The sequence below is a fragment of the Balaenoptera musculus genome, chromosome 8 (assembly GCF_009873245.2).
Source record: "Balaenoptera musculus isolate JJ_BM4_2016_0621 chromosome 8, mBalMus1.pri.v3, whole genome shotgun sequence".
NCBI classification, from domain to species: Eukaryota; Metazoa; Chordata; class Mammalia; order Artiodactyla; family Balaenopteridae; genus Balaenoptera; species Balaenoptera musculus.
The window spans coordinates 19,542,204-19,562,534 of record NC_045792.1 but is presented as its reverse complement, the minus strand read 5'-3'; the positions used below and the strand labels follow the sequence as shown (position 1 = coordinate 19,562,534).

Genomic DNA, 20,331 nt, shown 5'->3' with positions numbered 1-20,331 from the left:
TCCTCCCCCTGAAGCACTCAGCTGGAACTAACTTCTTCCTTCTGTGCTCTAATAGAACTTACTTTATACATCCATTTATGTTCTTCTTTGTTATGTAGTCATTTTTCTATTTGTGTTATCTCCTTCACTGTATTATAAACTTCCTAAAGATAAGGACTATCTTCTTCACAGTGTACAGTACTTTCATATAGTAGGCACCATTATATGTTAGTTGAAATCAATTCACTGCTACACTGGGAACAAAATAAGAGCCTCCCCGTGCACACATTTAAAAAGTTCCATATGTATGCTGAATAAATGAACACACTAAAGAGCAGAAAAAATGGGCATCATAAACAAGACACATTCCTAAACCATCATTAACACAGAGATTATCTATAAAGAAGTTCTGTGTATTGTACAACATTGGTGAACTGAATTAATTCCTGCTTCATAGAAATAACAGATGCCCACAGAAGTTATTTAAAGCCTACCTGCCTAGACATGTCTTAAATAAGTATGATCAAGGTGAGTAGAGGATCCAAAGGCCAAAATATAATAGCCATTTTTGACAAATGTTTTTGTTGCAGATACAAAATCTTTATTGGGCTTATTCACTATGAAAAGAGATGATACATGTGGAAGCACATTTTAACTGTTAGTAACCATCACCACTACATAAGATGTGACCAAATTAAGGCTATGGGACAATAAAGTTGATCTGATGAAGTTATTTTTGTGTGCAAAGTGAAGCCAAAAGAAACAAAATGTTTTCTGAAAAAGGCTGGATAATTTTTTTTTTCAATCCTATCAATCTTTTAATGCATTTAAGTGCTGAGGAATCGTTCAGTGGAAATGGACAGAGTTCTGTTATAAGTGTTACTCAATTCTTTTTTTTTTTTTCTTGGATGATCACAACAAAAGCAACAATGATTACAATTACTAAACACGAAACACACTCATAATATGTCATAATATTGACATTCAGTCCAGTAATCCTCCACTGTAACAGCTCCTTTGCAGTGAAAATTGATTTGTATATTTTTTGCCTCTGAGTCCTTGTGGGATTTTTTTTTAATTCAAACAGAAAGTCACAAAAATTATAATCTTCCTCATCAGTTCACTCAGTCCCATGTAATTAATTTTTTTCTATCTTGATCTTTGGTTAGCACTTTTATGAATTCATCAGTTTTCTATTAGAGTTCTGAAAATGCTTATTCATTCAGTTCAGCAGTATAGTCAGTTACCAGAAACCTGTACTTGTCAGAGTCTTTTCCATGAATTCCTTGAGGATGAAACCCTTTTATAGGAACATTTTTGCAAAAGCATCAGAGTATACCCAGAACTGTCTGTAAATGACAAAAGACTTAAAAATGACCATGGTTAAAGATTTGATGAAAGTTCATAATAATGCAATTGACAAGGAAATTTAGTTATTTCTGAGATATACATTTTAGAGTATGGATAATTTTTTAAATGTATATTTATAAATATATTTAGAAATTTCCATCATATCTTGGAATAGTACTTTCTAGGGAAAGCTATTTCTGTGGTTTCATAGGATTACATTCTGCCTTAGAGGATTAGGTGCTGTTTTTTTGGTTTGTTTTTTATTTATTTATTTATTTATGGCTGTGTTGGGTCTTCGTTTCTGTGCGAGGGCTTTCTCCAGTTGCGGCAAGCGGGGGCCACTCTTCATCGCAGTGCGCGGGCCTCTCACTGTCTCGGCCTCTCTTGTTGCAGAGCACAGGCTCCAGACGCGCAGGCTCAGTAATTGTGGCTCACGGGCTTAGATGCTCCGCGGCATGTGGGATCTTCCCAGACCGGGGCTCGAACCCTCGTCCCCTGCATTGGCAGGCAGATTCTCAACCACTGCGCCACCAGGGAAGCCCCGGATTAGGTGTTTTAAAGTGGCACTTTTATTACTTCCCTGAAACATTTTATTAAGAAGATTATCAAATCTTATAGAAAATTACAAACAGGTGCTTTTTACCATCCTTTGGTCATGTATTCTGTTAAAATACCATAAACAGCTTTGTGTTTGTTTGATTTTTCTAAAGTCCGAGAATGACTTCTGTGGACAATGAGGTGGGGGTATCTGAGGGATGCGAGACTCGGCAAATAATTTATTTCCAAGGATACACTAAATTCAGCCTTGGGGCCTGGTCCGCCTACAGCCAGCTGTAGAATAAGTTCAATCCTTCCGGGTCTTTCTAATAGGGTAACCCTTCTGCCAGTTCCAAAGCTCCTAAGCGCAATTCTATTTCCTACGGGCTCTTCTTTGGAAAGGAGGATTAGTCGTGAAACTGTCGCCTTTTCACTCCTGCTAGCCAAGTTCAAGTTTTGTGGGCAAACAACAGCCAAAATAAATACGCTGGAGCCAATACTGAAGCCTCTGCCTCACTTAGGGGTAAAATTACGTAGGCTCGTCTAACAAGTCTGATAGGGGGACGGAAGGGAGGAGCGTGGAAGGGCCCGCCCCTTTGGAATGGGATTGGTTCCCTCTCTCCCTTCAACCGTTCATTTTGCATCTCGGTTGGATAGGCTGAGAGAAATATGTCATTGAGGTGTTTTCAAAATGAGCCCTGTAGGTGTGGGCTGTTCCCTAGGTTTGTGGTTTTAGATTTTTAGATTTTCAAACGGGCGGACTTATCATTGGCTATGGATCAAGTTCCTGAAACTGGTCTTCTATAGCTTGAAAAATGTCATTGTATCAGGAAGCGCCAAAGAGCTTAAGTGTAATTCACACACAGTAGAGGATACGACGAAAGTTCCTCAGGGGTTTGATTTCAGTTTCCTAAATGAAGAAGAAGCCAGGAAGATCCTTCAGGTGCTGGAAAGAAAAGAGGAGCTACAGAGGGCAGAGAAGGACAGGATCAGGTACAGAGCTAATTCCTTTTTCCCCTGGGTCTGGGCCACAGTGGGGGCGTCCGCGGCGTCCCCCGAGTCCGGCGTGAGCGGAGGAAGGGGCCGAGCTTTTGCGGGGCACCTGTCCGAGGTTCGGGGACGTTCCACATCCGCCAGGAGCGCGCGGCCCGGCAGGGGGAAATCTGCAGTGAGTCTCTCTTGAGAACTTTGGGAGGCGCTGCTGGTGCAGACACGGCCTTCCGGGCAGGCTCGTCTGCGAGCTCAGGGCCCGCAGCGTAGGGCGCGCTCCTGCCCTCGCCGCGCGGGAGCGTGCCTTGGCGCGTTTCTTCTCAGAGCGGGTCCCGCGCGGCGGCCCCGGCCCCAGGCCGGGACACGTGGGCGGCAATCGCCGCAGGGGGTCCAGGCTGGGTGGCGGGTCTCTCGGGTGTCTCCTAGGCCGCCACGTGGCGTGGGCCAGGTGGGCCCATGAAATGGGGTGGGGAGCGCAGTCCTGCCCCGCGCGCATCCACGTGCTTACAGAGGCCTCCGGGTCGTCCATTCTCGCCCAACAAACTCTTCCTCTGCCCCAGAGGAACCTCCCTCTCCACCCCACGCGGGCAGTCAGCGAGGCCCGGGAGAGCTGGCATCTCACTGGAGGCTAAGTGTTTCCCACCGCAAGGGCTGGAGGTCGAGGAACTTGCCTAATTGTGTGGAATGGACCCAGCTGGGACTGGGCCGCGTGGGGCGGCTAGAATGGTTCGATCCCCTTGCCTGTGGCGCTTGGGGAAGAAGTTGCTGTGGAATTTCCCCCTTGACCTTACTCTACAGTGTTGTAGGTGAGGGATTAGTTACCAGGGAATGAAATCCAGAGACCATTGCCTGAGATGTAAAGTAACCAGTTTTTCTGCTGGGGAAGTGTGGGATAAGTCCTGGAATGAATTAAAGACTTTCTCACCAATCCTGGAATAAACCCACCCAAGGCCTTCTCCAGTGGACTGTGGAAGAAAATTTAGGGCATCACTCTCAGACCAGAAAGTGTGGCACTGATGGAATTTAGAAAGCCATTGTGTTTGTGAACAACTTCTTGGTGATCTAAGTTCTATGTTTCCACTTCCTTCCAGGCATCCCACTTACTCCCCACCCCCCAATCCCTCAGGGAAAAAACCTCCAAAGATACTCTTCACATAGGGAAACCCTAGCTCGTTTTGTAGAAGCAATTAAACTACACTGGGCTCAAAGCCCTGTCTTCTCTCCCCACCCCCCACCCCCCAGATATGACTCTTGTGGGGAGAAGTGAATATTTGAAGTTTGAGGATATGTATTTCACACCATCATACTCTGCCTTTAGAAAAATAGGCTCCATCATTTCTTCAAACTATGCAGAAATGTGCCCTCGTGAGCACAGTATGTCCACACCCACATACACCCAGGAGCATGTGCCCACACGTATGCACATGCAGTTTACACAGGCACACCCAATGTTGGGAAGGAGAGCTTTAGAGTTGCATGCTTGCCTGGTTGTGTTTTCTCTGTAGCAGCTCATGGTGCCCGTGGCAGCTGACTTTAGGGGGAACTACGCTTAGGGGGCAAAGGCCATTGGGCTAGGCCTTAGAAGGAAGGTTAAAACACATTTTCTGATTTCATGGCACTCATATCCTAACTGGAGCATCAGCAAAAAAAGCCATAATGCTAAGACAAAAATCAGTACTGTTATATGATAGGAATATTGTCATTATCAGAGAGGAAATTTAAAATAATTAAGATTATTTACTCAGGCACAGCTTTTTTTTCCTGCTTTGTTTTTTAAAAAATCTGTTTAATAAAGGTCTGAAGCAGAAAAAAAAAAATCAATACTGTTAACTATTAAACAAACTTTGAAAAATAATTACCCCAGCAATTTTTTAAATGTCACCACTAAAATATAAAAATAATTTAAGGAAAGCAGACACTTGAGCCAAATGCTCAAGGCAATTATTTCTAGTACTTCATTTTCCCCTGGTTGATTCCTGTGTCTCACTATCAAATACCTGTCCCTGGATAGCAGTCTCCATGGGATTGCTCTGCTCACCAGCTCACATGCATTGGTTTTAGAAGCAGATACTGGCATGCAGAAAAGGCCTGAGATGACATGCCAACTTAGCTCTTCTGTTCATTTTTGATCATCCTATTTTCCTGATCAAGTCAAGACACGTGACTTATAAATCAAGAGTATTATTTGAGAAAAAAATACAACAGTGATGTGTAAGAGACTCTCAGAGGCCTTTTTACTATACTGAGAAAGAGTCTTCAAATCTCTTAATTAGGACAAAAAGGGAAGGGACTAAATGCAGAAGCTTGGAAGGTTTGCTGGTTAGGGCCTATCTATGATAGGCTTGAGCTGTCTACAAGACAACTAAGAAGAAGAAGTATCCTACAGTTAGAAATATAGAACTACAGTATCATGCAAGGCCAGAGGTGTCCAGAGGTGGATGTTAACGGCACAGAACTAGCTGAGTTCACCATGCAGGAGACCATAGCCCCACCTGTAGAAATGAGCTTCCCCTGATCTTCCTTCATCAGTACCAGAACTCTCTGGCTCCAGCTTACTGGGAAAGTATTCACATTAAATACTATGATGTTTCCAATATATGAAGATTTTATTCAGATTTTTAAGAAAAACACCAAGATTCAAACTGATGAATAAGCAAAGATAGAAGGAAATCATTCACAGTAGAAGATATCCAAACAGTAAACAAAACATATGGGAAAATGTTCACCCTAACAGTAATAAAAAAAAAAAGAAAGAAAATCAAAGAAACCTCAAGATATCATACTGCACCTTTAAAAATAACTGAAAAGACTTGGTGAGGGTTGAAGTGAAATGGATAGATTCTGCATGTCGTTAGTGGCATTGTAAGTTGAATATCATCCTTTTGGTGAACAATACTGCAACACCTGTGAAGATATGACTTGCCCTTCACCCAGTCATCCAGTTCTTGAATGTTACTCATTAGTAGGAGATTGAGATGGAGAAAATGACCACACCAACATTTATTAAGTACTGCCTTTTTAAATAATAATAGTAATTACTGTGATAATAATAATTGCTAACATTTATTGGTCCCTTACTGTATACTAGGCACTGTATTAAACATGTTATATATATTTAATTAATCCTCTCAATAACCTCGTTAGGTACACACTTTAATTTCCATTCCACAGAGAAGGAAACAGCTTAAAAATGTTGAGTATCTTGTTCAAGTTAAGCAGCAGAGCTAGAATTCAAATCCAGATCCATCTCAAAATTATTTTATCCATCAGCATTGCCTCACAACCATCCCTTGGGGTGAGTATTATTTTTTTTTTAATTAATTAATTTATTTATGTATTTATTTATGGCTGTGTTGGGTCTTCGTTTCTGTGTGAGGGCTTTCTCTAGTTGTGGCGAGCGGGGGCCACTCTTCATCGCAGTGCGCGGACCTCTTACCATCGCGGCCTCTCTTGTTGCGGAGCACAGGCTCCAGACGCGCAGGCTCACTAGTTGTGGCTCACGGGCCGGGTTGCTCCGCGGCATGTGGGCTCCTCCCAGACCAGGGCTCGAACCCGTGTCCCCTGCATTGGCAGGCAGATTCTCAACCACTGTGCCACCAGGGAAGCCCATGGGGTGAGTATTATTAATGACTTTGTACAGAAGAGAAACTGAAATTTATCAAGGTTAAGGAACTTGCCCAAGGTCACACAGCTCGTAAGTGGCAGAACTAGAATTTGAACCCAAATCTATCTGGCTCTAAAAACCTGTATTCTTTCCACTATACCATATTTTTCCCTGAGGAAACAATTTAGTAGAGGAAAAACAAGACATATACTCTCAGATATTGCAGTGTTACCTATAATAGCAAAATAGTGGGAAATTTCAAATCTAAGTAAAAGTGCAGTCATTACAAAGGACAATTATGAAGACATCATTATGTCCCATCCAATATGATATTTTAGTTCTATATTTCTGACTACCTTGGTTTTGTAGACACCTCTAGCTTGTCATGGATGCGGCTGTGGAAAAATGTGTACGAGGCACTGTTCTGTGAAAAAGCAGAACACAAAATAGTGCTTATGTTATTATTTCAGTTTCTTCTGGGCATCTGGGCATGTGCATAGCAACTAGAAGAAAATAGCAAAAATCTGTGCTTCTCCTTTCCATGAATCTCTAGGGCCTGCTGCGGCTTCTGGCCCATGGTGAACAGTCAGTAAATGTTTGCTGAAAGGCATGAGCTTGCCCTGACAGCTGGGGCTGGGCTCTCCTGCCCTCAAACCCAACACTGCCAAGCTGGGAAATCAGACCCGGGGGTAAGGACGCTTGGTAGTCTGGGCAGGAATGCTGGGCACATGCTTCCTCCTAAGGCTCTGGGAAGGCAGATGAGGGGAAAGGTGTAGGATTTCATGGCTTAGAGGAGAGGGAGACCCGGGTCACATGGTTTCTGTCTTGTATAGACCCCCTGTAAATACTTGATGAAGGAATTAAAGGTCTGCACTGGCTGGAGTCAGAGGCTTCTGCTGTCCCAACTTCTCTTCCCACTTCTCAGTCTCTTTGTTTCACCTTCTTCTCATCCCCCAATACCCTCTGCCCAGTAACATGGGATTTCTCCCTCCTTTGAACCCTGTAATGCACTATAATCACTCTGTTACATTTACCCTCTTCTGTCCTGTCAGTCTGGGATCTGAGCTACAGAAATTCTCTGAGAGCCAGTTAAAGAAAGGGAAATACATAAATTCCAATCTGTCAGTTACGCTTCTTTTTGGATTGTGGAAAGGATTTTGCCTGGAAGTATTCACTCGGGTGTGACTTTTTAGGCCTTGTACAGTCTGTGGTTCTAGCTGCAGTGAAGAAAAATGGCTGAGAGTTTGAATCACGATTGGCAGGTGAAAAATTTCCCCTTACTACTTCTTTTTTTTTTTTTTTTTTTTAAATAATGGGTGAGCGCATTTATTTACTTTTTTTAAAATTTTTAATTAATTTATTTATTTATTTTTGGCTGTGTTGGGTCTTCGTTTCTGTGCGAGGGCTTTCTCTAGTTGTGGCAAGCGGGGGCCACTCTTCATCGCGATGCGCGGGCCTCTCACTATCGCGGCCTCTCTTGTTGCGGAGCACAGCCTCCAGACATGCAGGCTCAGTAGTTGTGGCTCACGGGCCCAGCTGCTCCGCGGCATGTGGGATCTTCCCAGACCAGGGCTCGAACCCATGTCCCCTGCATTGGCAGGCAGATTCTCAACCACTGCGCCACCAGGGAACCCCCCCCCCTTACTACTTCTAGCACACCTTGGAGGAAATATATATGTGTGTATGTATACATATATATACACAAATACTATAGATGATAGATAGATAGATAGATAGATAGATAGATAGATAGATAGATAGATAGATGGAATAAAATCTGAAAAGCATCTTACTTTTTACAAGTCTTTGAAAAACACAACTACCTACCTATCACCCCCACCACCCCCATCTCATAAGTGTAACTGAAATAGAAAGTACCAAGAGATAATATCAACTAGTCAAGCTCACAGAAGAGATATCGATAAATCAAAAATGTTTATTTTTCCTATTGCAGAAAACTTATAAAGTATAAGATGTTACAGCACCAGGTGTAATTAAGTTGAAAAATGGCATGTCTAGATTTAGACTATCTTTGCTCAGTGGCAAGATTGCAGCCCAGGAGGGTTTTCTAGAACTTAGCTGTTTCGATTGATTTACACTAGTGTACTTGAGCTGTGGCTCAGTCCTGAGGGGGACTGTGTATATCAAAGTAGTGAAGTAGGTGGTGGAAACTGCAACACCCTGCAGAGATTAAAAGCCAGATACACAAATCTCCTGTCTCTCCTAGGCTTTCTGCCTGCCCTCTCCTCTTCCAGCTGGTGAAATTTGCCTCTGGCTAGGATAGACTTGCAAGAAACTTTGGATGCTTATTTATTGGGCATCTACTCTGTGCCAGACACTGTGTTGGCCCTGAGGATACAGCAAAGAAATTCTGCCCCAAATGGCTTTAGTCTATGAAAGTTTTTGGTTGGTGGTAAGTCCTCTAAGATGAAGACTTCATATAAATGTAGCTTGCCCTCATGGAGCCCTGCATGGCTGGGGAAGGGGCTGTGAGAACTGCCTGGAGGTCACAAGAATGCCCTATAGGCTGGAGTGTTCTGATAATATAACAAGGAATGGGATCAATATCATGGATCTCTGAGGTGTCTGCACTTTTCAGTAACATCCAATTTAGTTAATTCCTTTAAACTGAGGGGAGAGCTTTCTCTCAGACAAATTCTCCCGGCTAGTTACTCCTTGGATTGGTCTCCATGGGCAATACATGTGGAACTACTATAATATTATAGTTCCATATCCCAAGGTTGGGGATTAGTGTCCTCATTAGGTTTTGTGACATTATTATAACTCTTTTAGCTCTTAAAGTTAGTTTTTATCCTCATCCTAATCTGATAAAGCAGGTATTTTTTTCAAAAGATAACAACAACAACAACAGTAATAATAGCTCTTATTTATTGAGCCCTTGCTCTGTGCTAAACTCTTCATGTGGGTTATCTCCTTTAATTATTTCTACAACAATCTGATGAATTAAGGGATATTTTTAATCCCCATTCTACAGAGGTTTAGGGAGGGTAAGTAACTTGAGTGAGATTATATTGCTAAGAAGCACTGGATTTATGAACTCCATCAGCACTTAATCATTGTGCAGTGTTGCCTCCTACAGTGAAGTTGAAGTGATTACCCTCACATTGCCCATCTAGCTTGTAATAGGACCAGCACTGAGATGTTTTCACTTTAGAGCTCTTGCTATTCACTGACCATGAAAATAGAAAACATACAATTCTAGGTAACATGCCCTTACTAAAAATTGGGAGTATTATTATTAAGGTAAAGGACATAATGGATATTGGGGGACCACTAATAGTATTCGCCATATATAGGAAAAATTGCAGGTAACTGTTGTCAAGGAAAATAATCAATAAACAATCTATAATAGGAATAGAAAAGAGTTTTATTTGAGCCAAACTGAGGACTATAGCCCAGAAGACAGCCTCTCAGATTACTCTGAAGAACTTCTCTGGAGAAGCATGGTTTTCAGCACAGTTTTATATCTTGTCAGAACAAAGAACATCAAACAAGTCATGGATACATTCCTTTGAGGTTTAAAAAAAAAAAAAAACAGATCAGCACATACACAGTGAGTCAGTACAGCCTTGGCACCTGGGAAGGGAGTCTTATCATCAAAGGAGAACCAGCATTGGTGTCCCAGGAAGGGAGGCATTTAATCTTTACTTTTAACATGGACATTCTTTACTTCTGGTCACTGTGTCCTTTTCTTTAATAATTAAAGCAGATGTACAATGTATGTACACACAGGCTGTTTTAGTTAGCACAAAATTCAAGTTTACTCATGTATAAGCCAGAATGACTTCCCTGTACCTCAATATGTGAAATTTTCTTTTATCACTGTTTGTTTTTTTAAAAAAGTATATATGCATTTTATAAGGATATACTCTAAACTATTAAGATGGTTATCTCTTGGATGTGATATTTAAAGGAACTCTAACCATTTTACTATTATTTTATTCCTTAAAATTATCACGGATTATTTTTTAGTGATTATTTCTTTTGATAATAAAGAAATGCAAAATAACTCTTTTTCCTTCATAAATATGACTTTTAAAATATTTGTCTTAAAAATATCTGAATATTTTTCTGCCCTTTATAATGTTTTATACATTTTGTAATTTTAATGTATTTAGGGGAAGTTGGTTTCTCTGCATCAATCTCAAGTTCTTTGTGGTCAAGGATTATCTTAGGGATGGAGAGCCTCACACACCTAGTAGGTACTCAGTTCTTAATTAAGTGGACTTTAACTTACTTCTGTGAGGAAGTACAAAGTGAGGGAAGGATAGATCTGGGGAAACCATAAGAAGGACAAAGAAGGTCTGATTAAGGTTAATCAGAAAATATTTTTCTTCCTGTTAGCACATTTGGGTTTTAAAACTGAGAACCAGTTGGCTAAGAGCCTTGCTGAAGCAATTCAGGTCTGTTTTTCTGCAGTTAGTTACTGCACAGGCCATAATATTGAGAGCCTAGGCTCACTTCACTCTCCTGCTCAGGAATATTTCCTTATTGGCATTGCCAATAGCCCTAATTAAAGGCTGTACTCCAAATATCAACTTGGCATACCACAGGAGCCAGCTTCCTCATTCCTCTGTGTGTTAGACTTTCTAATGATGAAAGAGGAAACTGGGGGCTACAGTGACCACCAAACTCCCCACTTTGCAAAGAAAAGTTGTGGTGTTTTATATTTATATCAAGTTTGCCTTGGTTTCAATTTTAAAACAATGCATTTAATGGCAGTTGAAGGAGGGAAGGGTCTGATCTGGGTTAGGGAGAGAGTAACCTGGCAACCACTGCTCTGTTCTCCAGATCTGTTGAAAAGATCTGTCCTCCAGGTATCAAGAAGGGCCACGCTCCCTCTGAAGGCACTTGGGAAGAATCTGTTCCAGGCCTCTCCTAACTTCTGGTAGTTCCTGCGCTGGTGGCAGTGTAACTCCAGTCCTCACATGGCATTCTCCCTGTGTGCATGTCTGCCTCTGCTGTCCAAATTTTGCCCTTTCCATAAGGACACCAATCATACTGAATTAGAGCCCACCCTAATGACCTCATTTTATCTTGATTACCTTTGTAAAGACCTTATCTCCAAATAAGGTCATATTCTGAGATACTAGGGGTTAGGACTCCAACTTATCTTTTTTGGAGGACACAGTTTAATACTTAACAGTAAGGCTGGTTCAATATTTTTAAATAAATTACTGTAAACCACTATATCAACAGTCTAAAGAAGAAAAACACATGATCATATCAGTTGATGCAGAAAAAGCCATGATAAAACCTCTTGGCAAGGAAGAAATAGAACCTAATAAAAGGCATCTACAAAAAACTTATAGCTAACATCATACCTGATGGTGAAAGACTGCTTTTCCCTTAAGATTGAGAACAAGACAAGGATGTACAATCAATCCTCCCGTTCCTATTTAACATCATACTTGAGGTCCTAGCAAGGCAAAGAAATGAACGGTATACATATCAGAAAAGAAGAAATAAAACTATCCCTATTTGCAGATGACATGATTGTCTACAAAGAAAATCTCCCCAAAAACTACCCCCCAAAAATCCTAGAACTAATAAGTGAATTTAGCAAGGTGGTAGAATACAAGATTAATACACAAAAATCTACTGTGTTTCCATATAATAACAATGAACAGTTAGAAATCTAATTTTTAAACAATTTTATGAAAAACAAAGGAACTGAATAGACAAAACAATTTTGAAAAAAAGAAGAAAATTGAAAGAATCACACTACTTGATTTTACGACTTACTATAATGTCACAGTAATCAAGCTATCATAGTAGTTGTGAAGGGAAAAACATATAGTTTAATGGAACAGAATATAGTCCAGAAATAGACCCCCAAAATATAGCCAATTGATTTTTTTACAAAGGTATGAAAGCAATTCAATGAAGGATAGTCTTTTCAACAAAGGGTGTTGGGATATTTGGGCACAAGGCTAGAAACATTTTCATCACCCCAAAATTAAACATTAAGTAGTTACTCTTTGAAAGACAGATATCATATGATATCACTTATATGTGGAATCTAAAATTTGACACAAATGAACTAGATAGGTACATAATACGAAACAGAAACAGACTCACAGACATAGAGAACAGACTTGTGGTTGGTTGCCAAGAGGGAGAGGGGTGGGGGAGGGATGGATTGGGAGTTTGATATTAGCAGATGCAAACTCTTATATATAGAATGGATAAACAACAAGGTCCTACTGTATAGCACAGGCAACTATATTCAATATCCTGTGATAAACCATAATGAAAAAAATATGAAAAAGAATATATATATATGTGTGTATATATATATATATATATATATATATATAACTGAATCACTTTGCTGTACAGCAGAAATTAACACAACACTGTAAATCTACTGTACTTCAATAAAATAAATTTTTTAAAAAGTTACTCTTCATTCCTGCCTCCCTCCAATGCTGCCAACCACCAATCAGCTTTCTGTCTATATGTATCTACCTATTCTGGATATTTCATATAAATGAAACCTTTCATATAATACGTAACCTTTTGTGTCTGCTTTACTTAGCATAATGTTGTGAGGTTTATCTACTTTGTAGCATGTGTCTGTACTTTATTCTTTTTTATGACTGAATGATATTGCATTGTATGTACATACCACAATCTGTTTAGCCATTCTTCATAAACATTTGGGTTGTTTCCACCTTTTGGGTATTGTGAATAGTGTTGCTATGAACATTTATCTACAAGGATTTTGAGTACCTGTTCCCAGTTCTTTTGGATATGTACCCAGGAGTGGAATTACCGTGACATTTGGTAATTCTGGGTTTAACTTTCTAGGAATCATCAAAACTGTTTTCATCCACACTCACTTTCATATAATTGTGATTATACTGTGTATATTTTTGTTTTTTTGTGTAATATCTGACATAAAAATAACCCCTTCAAATTAAAGACTCTTAGTCAACATTATTTTTTGTGGCTGCACACTGTTCTGCTATATGCATTTTATAGTTTAATTAATCATTCCAATATTTTAGGTTCTTCAGTTTTCTCTTATTCTTTTGTTTCTCATTGCTGTTGTTAACGAGTCCAAGCTCATACTGCTTGCTGCACTACAGGCCAATACATTGAGAGACGAGTTGTTGGGGCGAGGAATAGCGACTTTATTCGGAAAGCCAGCAGACCAGGAAGATGGTGGACTAGTGTCCCAGAGAACCATCTCACCCAAGTTAGAATTCAGGCTTCTTTTATACTAAAAGGGGAGGGGATGTGGCTGGTTGTTGCAAACTTCTTGGTGCCAGAATTCTTTGTTCTTGCAACTGTCCATTTAGGTCTGGTCACGATGTTCTTGAGAATGGGCTATCCTGTATATTTTAGGCTCTAGGCAACATTCTTTTACAAAAGGTTCAGAACCAGCATGACTAAGCACAGGCAACAGAGCACACAGGTTAGAGCTAAAGGAATAGATTCAATATGGAGTCAGGTTTGTTCTTCTCTGTTACACTATGTTAAATAACACCAGGACAAACATTTGTGCTTACATCCTTAATTCAATTTAAAGTGTGTCCCTAAGGTAAATTCCACAATGTAGAATCATTATTTTATAATATAAATACTTTCTAAATTTGTGATACCTATTACCAAATTGCTCTTCAAAAATGTTCTACCAAACACTGACTTGACTTGCAGCGGAAAGCCTCCTATTTTACCATACCCTTCCCAGCACTGGATCGTATTATTATTATTATTTTTAATCTTTGCTAATTTTGTAGGCTAAAAAATTCTTATAATAGATTTATCAATAATTTCTGACACTGTGGTTATAATAAATTTGAACTTTTTTTATATGTTTACTATTTATTTACATTTCATGATTTATGAATTATCTCTTTATACCTTTGCCCATTTGTATTTCAGAATTTATATTCAGAATGCTTGTTGTCACAAATAACAGATCTAATCATGGCTTTAATGACTTGGGAATAAAGTTTTCTGACATAACAAGATATCTAGAAGTAGGCGACTGCTAGCTGGTTTAGTGGTTTAGGATGTCAGGTTGGTGTCTTTGCAATGAAAAATGGCTGCAACTGCTCCAAACATTACATCCATGTTCAAGTCAGGGAGAGAGGGGATAGGGTGGAGCCAACTGCATCTGTCCCCTTTATTATGAAAGTAAAAGCTTTGCCAAATGCTATCCCAGCACACTTCCCCTTATGTCTCATTGACCAGAACCAGGTCATAAAGCCACCCTTTGCTGCAAGGGAATTGAGAAATCAAGTAATAGGATTTAAATCTTAGGCTTAAATCATTCGTGATCCATCCCCTGGGACTGCACACTTTGCTTCCCACAGCAAAACCAAAAAGGAGGGGAACTAGGGGGAATGGATTCTAGAAGGCAAACAACACTATCTGACACAGAGTCTCAGTGTGTTTTGGGTTTTTTTATTGCTTTATATATTTCTCTATACATTAAGGAAATTGACTTTTGTCCTACTTATTACAAATATATTTCCCAGATTTCAGTTTGCACTTAACTGCTATTTATCTGAGAAAAGGCTTTTTTTTTCCTATTTATATAATGTAATGTACTAAGTTTAAAGTTTTTTCTTTTTGTTTTTTAGATTAAAAAGTTCTTCCATTTAGAAATTAGATCGACATTTACCTCTAGTTTTTAAAATCTTTTTGAAAATTTAACTTTTTAATTGATCAGTTATGTATTTTACCTATAAGTTAGGATAATTATATAAATTGATTTTTTTCCCAAATAACTAGCAAATTGTCCTGGTACCACTTATTTCCATCTGCTTCTAGGGCCCATGGTTATTCCTTTTAGAGAAAGGACTATGGAACAACAAAACAATATCAACAACAGCAAAGAATTGATGAGGCAAATGCTGCAACATCAGCTTTCATGAAACCTAAGAAGGAAATTGCAGGGAAAAGGCTTTAGTACTGAGAAGTGTGATTGTTTGTTATAGGTATATCAGTGCACATAGTTAATGGATCTTGTGTGTTTCAGTTTCCTTCCTCTTTCCATTTTCTATGACAGGTAGCAAACCTAATTGAGGGTAGACCTCAATTATCTCATCCTGAGCTATCCATCAAGTGACCTGGTTGTCATTTAGATCTGGTTCTTTTCCTAGTCAAACAAATACCTTATTAGGGGGGTATAAGTTTTTAACTTATAACAAAATTAATTTGCTTTAAAAGGGTAAGTGATTAACAGGATTCCTAGTCAAACAAGCAAACAAAATTAAAACCACATATGTTGTGAGTTTAATGTTTACCATTCACAGGGGAACAGGTAAAACTCTTCAGGAGATCACTGCTTATCACTCAGGGTCGCACCAGGAAAACAGAAACTACTGGGTATTTAAAACAGAGTGTAGTCCGGTGAATTGGTTAGTTACATGGTGATAAAAAGAGGGAGAGAAACCAATCAGGGGACAATGAGGCTGACCAGAGATTGGCAGCTGCCGGGAGCCTGGAGGCAGTGGTGTGCTGATAACTGGTTCTCCTGGAGAAAAAGCCTTGATTTGTAGCATTGGTTAATTTCAAGCTAGAAGCAGTTTAACAAACAGCTTGTACAATTCCTGAATATTTACAATCTGCTCTTGTAAACCAGTACAAGCCGGCTCTAGCACACCACTGGTTAGAGAGGAAAAGGGAGCAGGTGGTGTTAGCCAAGCCCTACAGGCTAGGGTCCCCCATGAGAAACTGGGACCATGGCAGGCCTGTCTGGGGATTTGGAGACGTGGGAGAGACAATCACTGCAAGAAGTTCTGCATGAGGCAGAGGGAAGAGGAGAAATACCCTGACTTTTCCCTTCCAGCCCTCCAGTCTCCCGCCAGCGTCTGGCTGAAGCCAGCTGGAAGCATCTAACTGGTAGTGAGAGCCTGGGAAATGCAGCTTACAGGGGTCTTCTCCCAGCAGCACAGAGCAGAGCAGGGAAGGGACAGTTTCTTGTCCTCTTTTCCCTTCCATCCCTGTTGTCCTCTTCTGTCGTCCTTTAGATTCTACTTTTTCTCACTGCCCAGTCTTATATTGCTAAGGCTTTGCTTCCCTGCCAGAAAATTGTCTTGAGTTTTCTTTCCAGTTGTCCTGTACTTATTGCCCTTGCTCACTCTGCTCTTTTACAGTTTCTGTCTCTTGCTTCAGCACCTTTTGGGAGTGGCCGTCTTCTGCCCTTGCTTCTCTGTGCTGCCGCTTCTCCCCACCTTTCTGGATAGTCTTCCTATGCCGTGGTCAGCCTCCAACATGCTCAGGTTAGTCAGGGTCTTTGGGTGGAGAGGAAGAGTCTCACTCGGGGCACTTTAGATAGAGAGGGCTTTGCAGAAGGGTTACCTGTGGACTGAATCTGGAATTTGAAGGACTTGGGAAACCAAGACTCTAGGGACCAGCTACTCTGCTTGCCTGTCACAGCCCACACTGTCCTTCTCCTAGGATGCCTTTGATTCCCTCACTTCATGCTGCTGCATTTTTCAACTGGCTGACTCTTTATACATTCTCTGGTCCAATTCTGGTGTTCATGGCCATTAGGCCAGGTCACCTGATGCCTCTCGAGAGCCAGCCTGTGAATGGGCTGCCCTAGGATAAGGCCTCCAATCTGTAGCACCTCCTAGGGCAAACTTATTGCTGGATGTTCTAAGCGGGGGCCGTAGACCATCCAGCTCAGCTCAAGATGATATAATATTGACTTGGCAGGCACTAAGATTCACCTGTCCAGGAAGGGGTTGTACTTGGGTTCTCTGTACTCACACTGCCTCTCCTTTCTGTATGCCTACCTGTGCACTAAGATACATTTGATGTGTCTGCTTGGCTTCCGTGATGACAAGTCTTGGACTGCAGGCTCTGTGAAGACAAGAGATTCTCAACCCTGGTTGAAATGACAACCACCTGGGGAACTCTCAAAATGCCCAATTCCATGACCCACCCTGACATTCCAGCCAAATTGGTCTGTGATCAGGTTGGGCAAATGGGTGTTTTTTTGAAAGCTCCCAGATGACCTAATATGCAGTAAGGGATCCCATCTTGGTTGCCTGGACATTGGGTTGTGACTTCGCCTGTCACATCTTTCCTATAGGCCACTCCTTTACATGAGTTGAGGGACTGTTGATTTCTCAGGAAACCCTGTGGTTTGGGAAGGGAAAGCCTGGACTGCTAGTGAAGGACAGTCCGAGAGGGATATGCCTGACACAAATGTAAAAAGCCTTGTTTCTAGTACTTTCCCACTTGAGAATTTCTTGGCAGGATCAAAAGGACCTTCTGCCCCTAGAGCTGTTTAGTCTGACAACTGTAAGAATTGCTTTTCACTTCTTGTTGTTTTTATTTTGTTCTACTGCCCACTTAGTGTGGTTACACATAAACACAAATGCTGTAATATCCAGGAGCTGATTACATCCTGGCTGTGAACTCGCTTCCTTGAACCGAATTCTAGTCATAGGTTCTTCACATTGGCTGTTGAGTGGTTATGTTCAACGTGAGGAAACAGGACATAGCTAAAGAAGGACAGCATGGAAGCCCAAAGAGTTTCTGAAAGGGTAAAGCAGCCTGGTTTCACTACAAGTTGGTCAAAAGAAAGAGAAAGGAATTAGATCTCTTTCTTTGATGATTCTGTAATTATTCAGGAATATGTGATTGGTGACTTTTTAAATATATGCAGTACTTTAAAGCTTACCATGTTCACTGGATCCTCTCAAATATCCTTTAAAGTAGGACCAGCAGATATTATTTTCTTATTTTCCCAGATGAGATATTATTATCCTTATTTTTCTCTTTTCTCAAAATGCCTCAAGACCACAGTAACGCCCAAGGGTGGATGTGAGACTAGAACACAGGACTCTGGACCCTTGTGGCACTTGTGCAGCATGTCCTGTTGCTCTACGGGTGAACTGATCCAGACACTAAGCGATGGAGGTGTGTGGAAATGTGTGGATTCAAAAGGAAGTTAATACCTGAGCTTTAAGGGAGTTAAACAACAGTCGAGAGAATGTGTGGATTTTGATCGTAGATTGCTATGATGGGTGGGAGTCAGCTTGGGACCCCTGTGATCTCCGTCAGCCTCACCTCTACAGCCACACCAGATAGATTCACAGTCTAGGTGAGACCCAAGTGCTGTCCATGTGACACAGCTTCGCGACAAGACCCCCTTTTTCTGAGGCCGGCCACTTGCTGTTCTGCAGCCCCTCAGTGAGCTGAGGTGCTGCTGTGATACAGGCAGGAGTGACCATGGGGCCGAGGAGTGCTGCACACAGAATCCTCAAAGGCTCCCGGGTGGCCTGAGGAAAGTCCTAGGGGTCTTAAATAAATCCCCTAAAAAAGCCAGCATTTTGATTTAAATTGCGTCAGAGCCCAGATGGCAACAAAGGTTTTTCTTTTCATTTTTAAGTGTTTAAACTGCAGAACTTTTTGCGGCCTATTTTTAAAATATCTGTCGTGTATTTTATGTGTGGTCCTCTTCCTTTCTTGCAGATGCCATAAGGTAGATAAGCATGACTTTTGGATCATGCACACTTGAGGGCAGGTCTGAGTTGCTGAATCCCTGCGTTTGCACTTGAGCTTACACTTTGCAGTCCCCTTCAGGATCACCGAAGGCCAAAGGAGAACTCTGTCTGATGAAAGTTGTCCCCGAAGTAGCTGGTGTTGGGTACTTCACTCCTCAGAGTAGAAAAATCACTGGGGCTTGCTGAGGGGACCGCTAACCATGGCCTTCCCTGTGGGGGAGTATGTCAGGAGGGTCTGGCCATCCCTCCACTCGGCCTGCTTGCTAGTGCCTCTTCTTCCTCAAGGACATCAGTTTCTTCCCTATTCTCACCAACCCCCAACCTCACACCCCACCAAACATTCTTAGCTGTAGGTTAGGCTGTAGCACCGGCTCCATCAAAGACAACAGGAAAGGCCAGTACATTAGGTCATGTCTGTCCACAGCTGTTTAATTGCTTTGCTGCTGCCATCCAGGCAAAACTCTTTATGAGTAACATATTCCCTCCAGGGTAGCTGTCTCCACCTTCAAAGCCACATGCACCACCCCTCACCTAGCTCTGCCTCGCACCTCGTACACCCAGTTCCCCTGAGCTCTGGCTCCAGCTGCTTCCCCAGCTTGTTTCACTTCCTCCATGTGTCAGCATGTGACCTCTTGTTCCGGGCCTCCCAGATCCTTAAGCAGAGTTCAAGGGGAACAAAATGATACGTAAATGTGAATTTTTTTATTATAAACAATCTTCATGTGTCTAAAAGCCAACTAAGTGTTGTAAGTGTCACAGTTTCCAAACAGTGCTGCAAAACAATTACAGTTTCATCATCAAAGTGATTAAAATGTTTTTCTCTTCTTAGCTAATCTGAGCTTCATCTCTGAGGTACTATAGGCACTCCTAGGTGGCAACCCCTAAAGATGGAAGATTCTACACCTCCAGGGGCCTGGGTCTCTTGGGGAGGTAAGCCAGGTCCTCACTACTCCTTTGGCTTCTTTCCTGGGAGGTAGGTCATCATCAGGAGTTTTTTTTATCGTAGGTCAATCAACCGTCAAAGTTACGTGTTGGGGGTAGCATTGCAATTTCACCTCTTTCTCTTGGACCTGCCAGATATGACAAGCTTCTCCATTTGCAGCATTAAGGCAACTGTCTTGGGAACCTGTCACTGCCTCAGGACCCTCCTCCCATCACCTCACAGCATCAGGGGTCAGAGTCGGGTACCTCTGTGTTCCTCTTGAGAGTGAAAGCCCCATAGGGTAGGGTTTTTTCCAGTATATTGACTCAACCACACTTCTGTTAGGTAACAAACACTCATTTATTCACAGATGAGATCCTACCATGATCTTAGTACCAGAGATACTAAAATGCTCTCCACAATCTCTCAGTGTAGTGAAGGAGACGGAT

At 41.3% G+C, this 20,331-nt stretch overlaps 1 protein-coding gene across 3 annotated transcripts in view; it reads left to right on the top strand.

The window, feature by feature from the left end:
• The first annotated feature begins 2,518 nt into the window (after nucleotides 1–2,518).
• Nucleotides 2,519–20,331, top strand: part of EXPH5 (exophilin 5) — a 74,308-nt gene continuing 56,495 nt past the window's right edge. For 2 of the 3 annotated variants that reach the window (XM_036861089.1, XM_036861088.1), the window contains exon 1: nucleotides 2,519–2,859. In XM_036861089.1, coding sequence (XP_036716984.1) covers nucleotides 2,781–2,859 — 79 coding nt within the window. In that variant the 5' untranslated portion in view covers nucleotides 2,519–2,780. The remainder of the gene's footprint in view (nucleotides 2,860–20,331) is intronic. The other variant, XM_036861091.1, reaches the window with a different exon arrangement.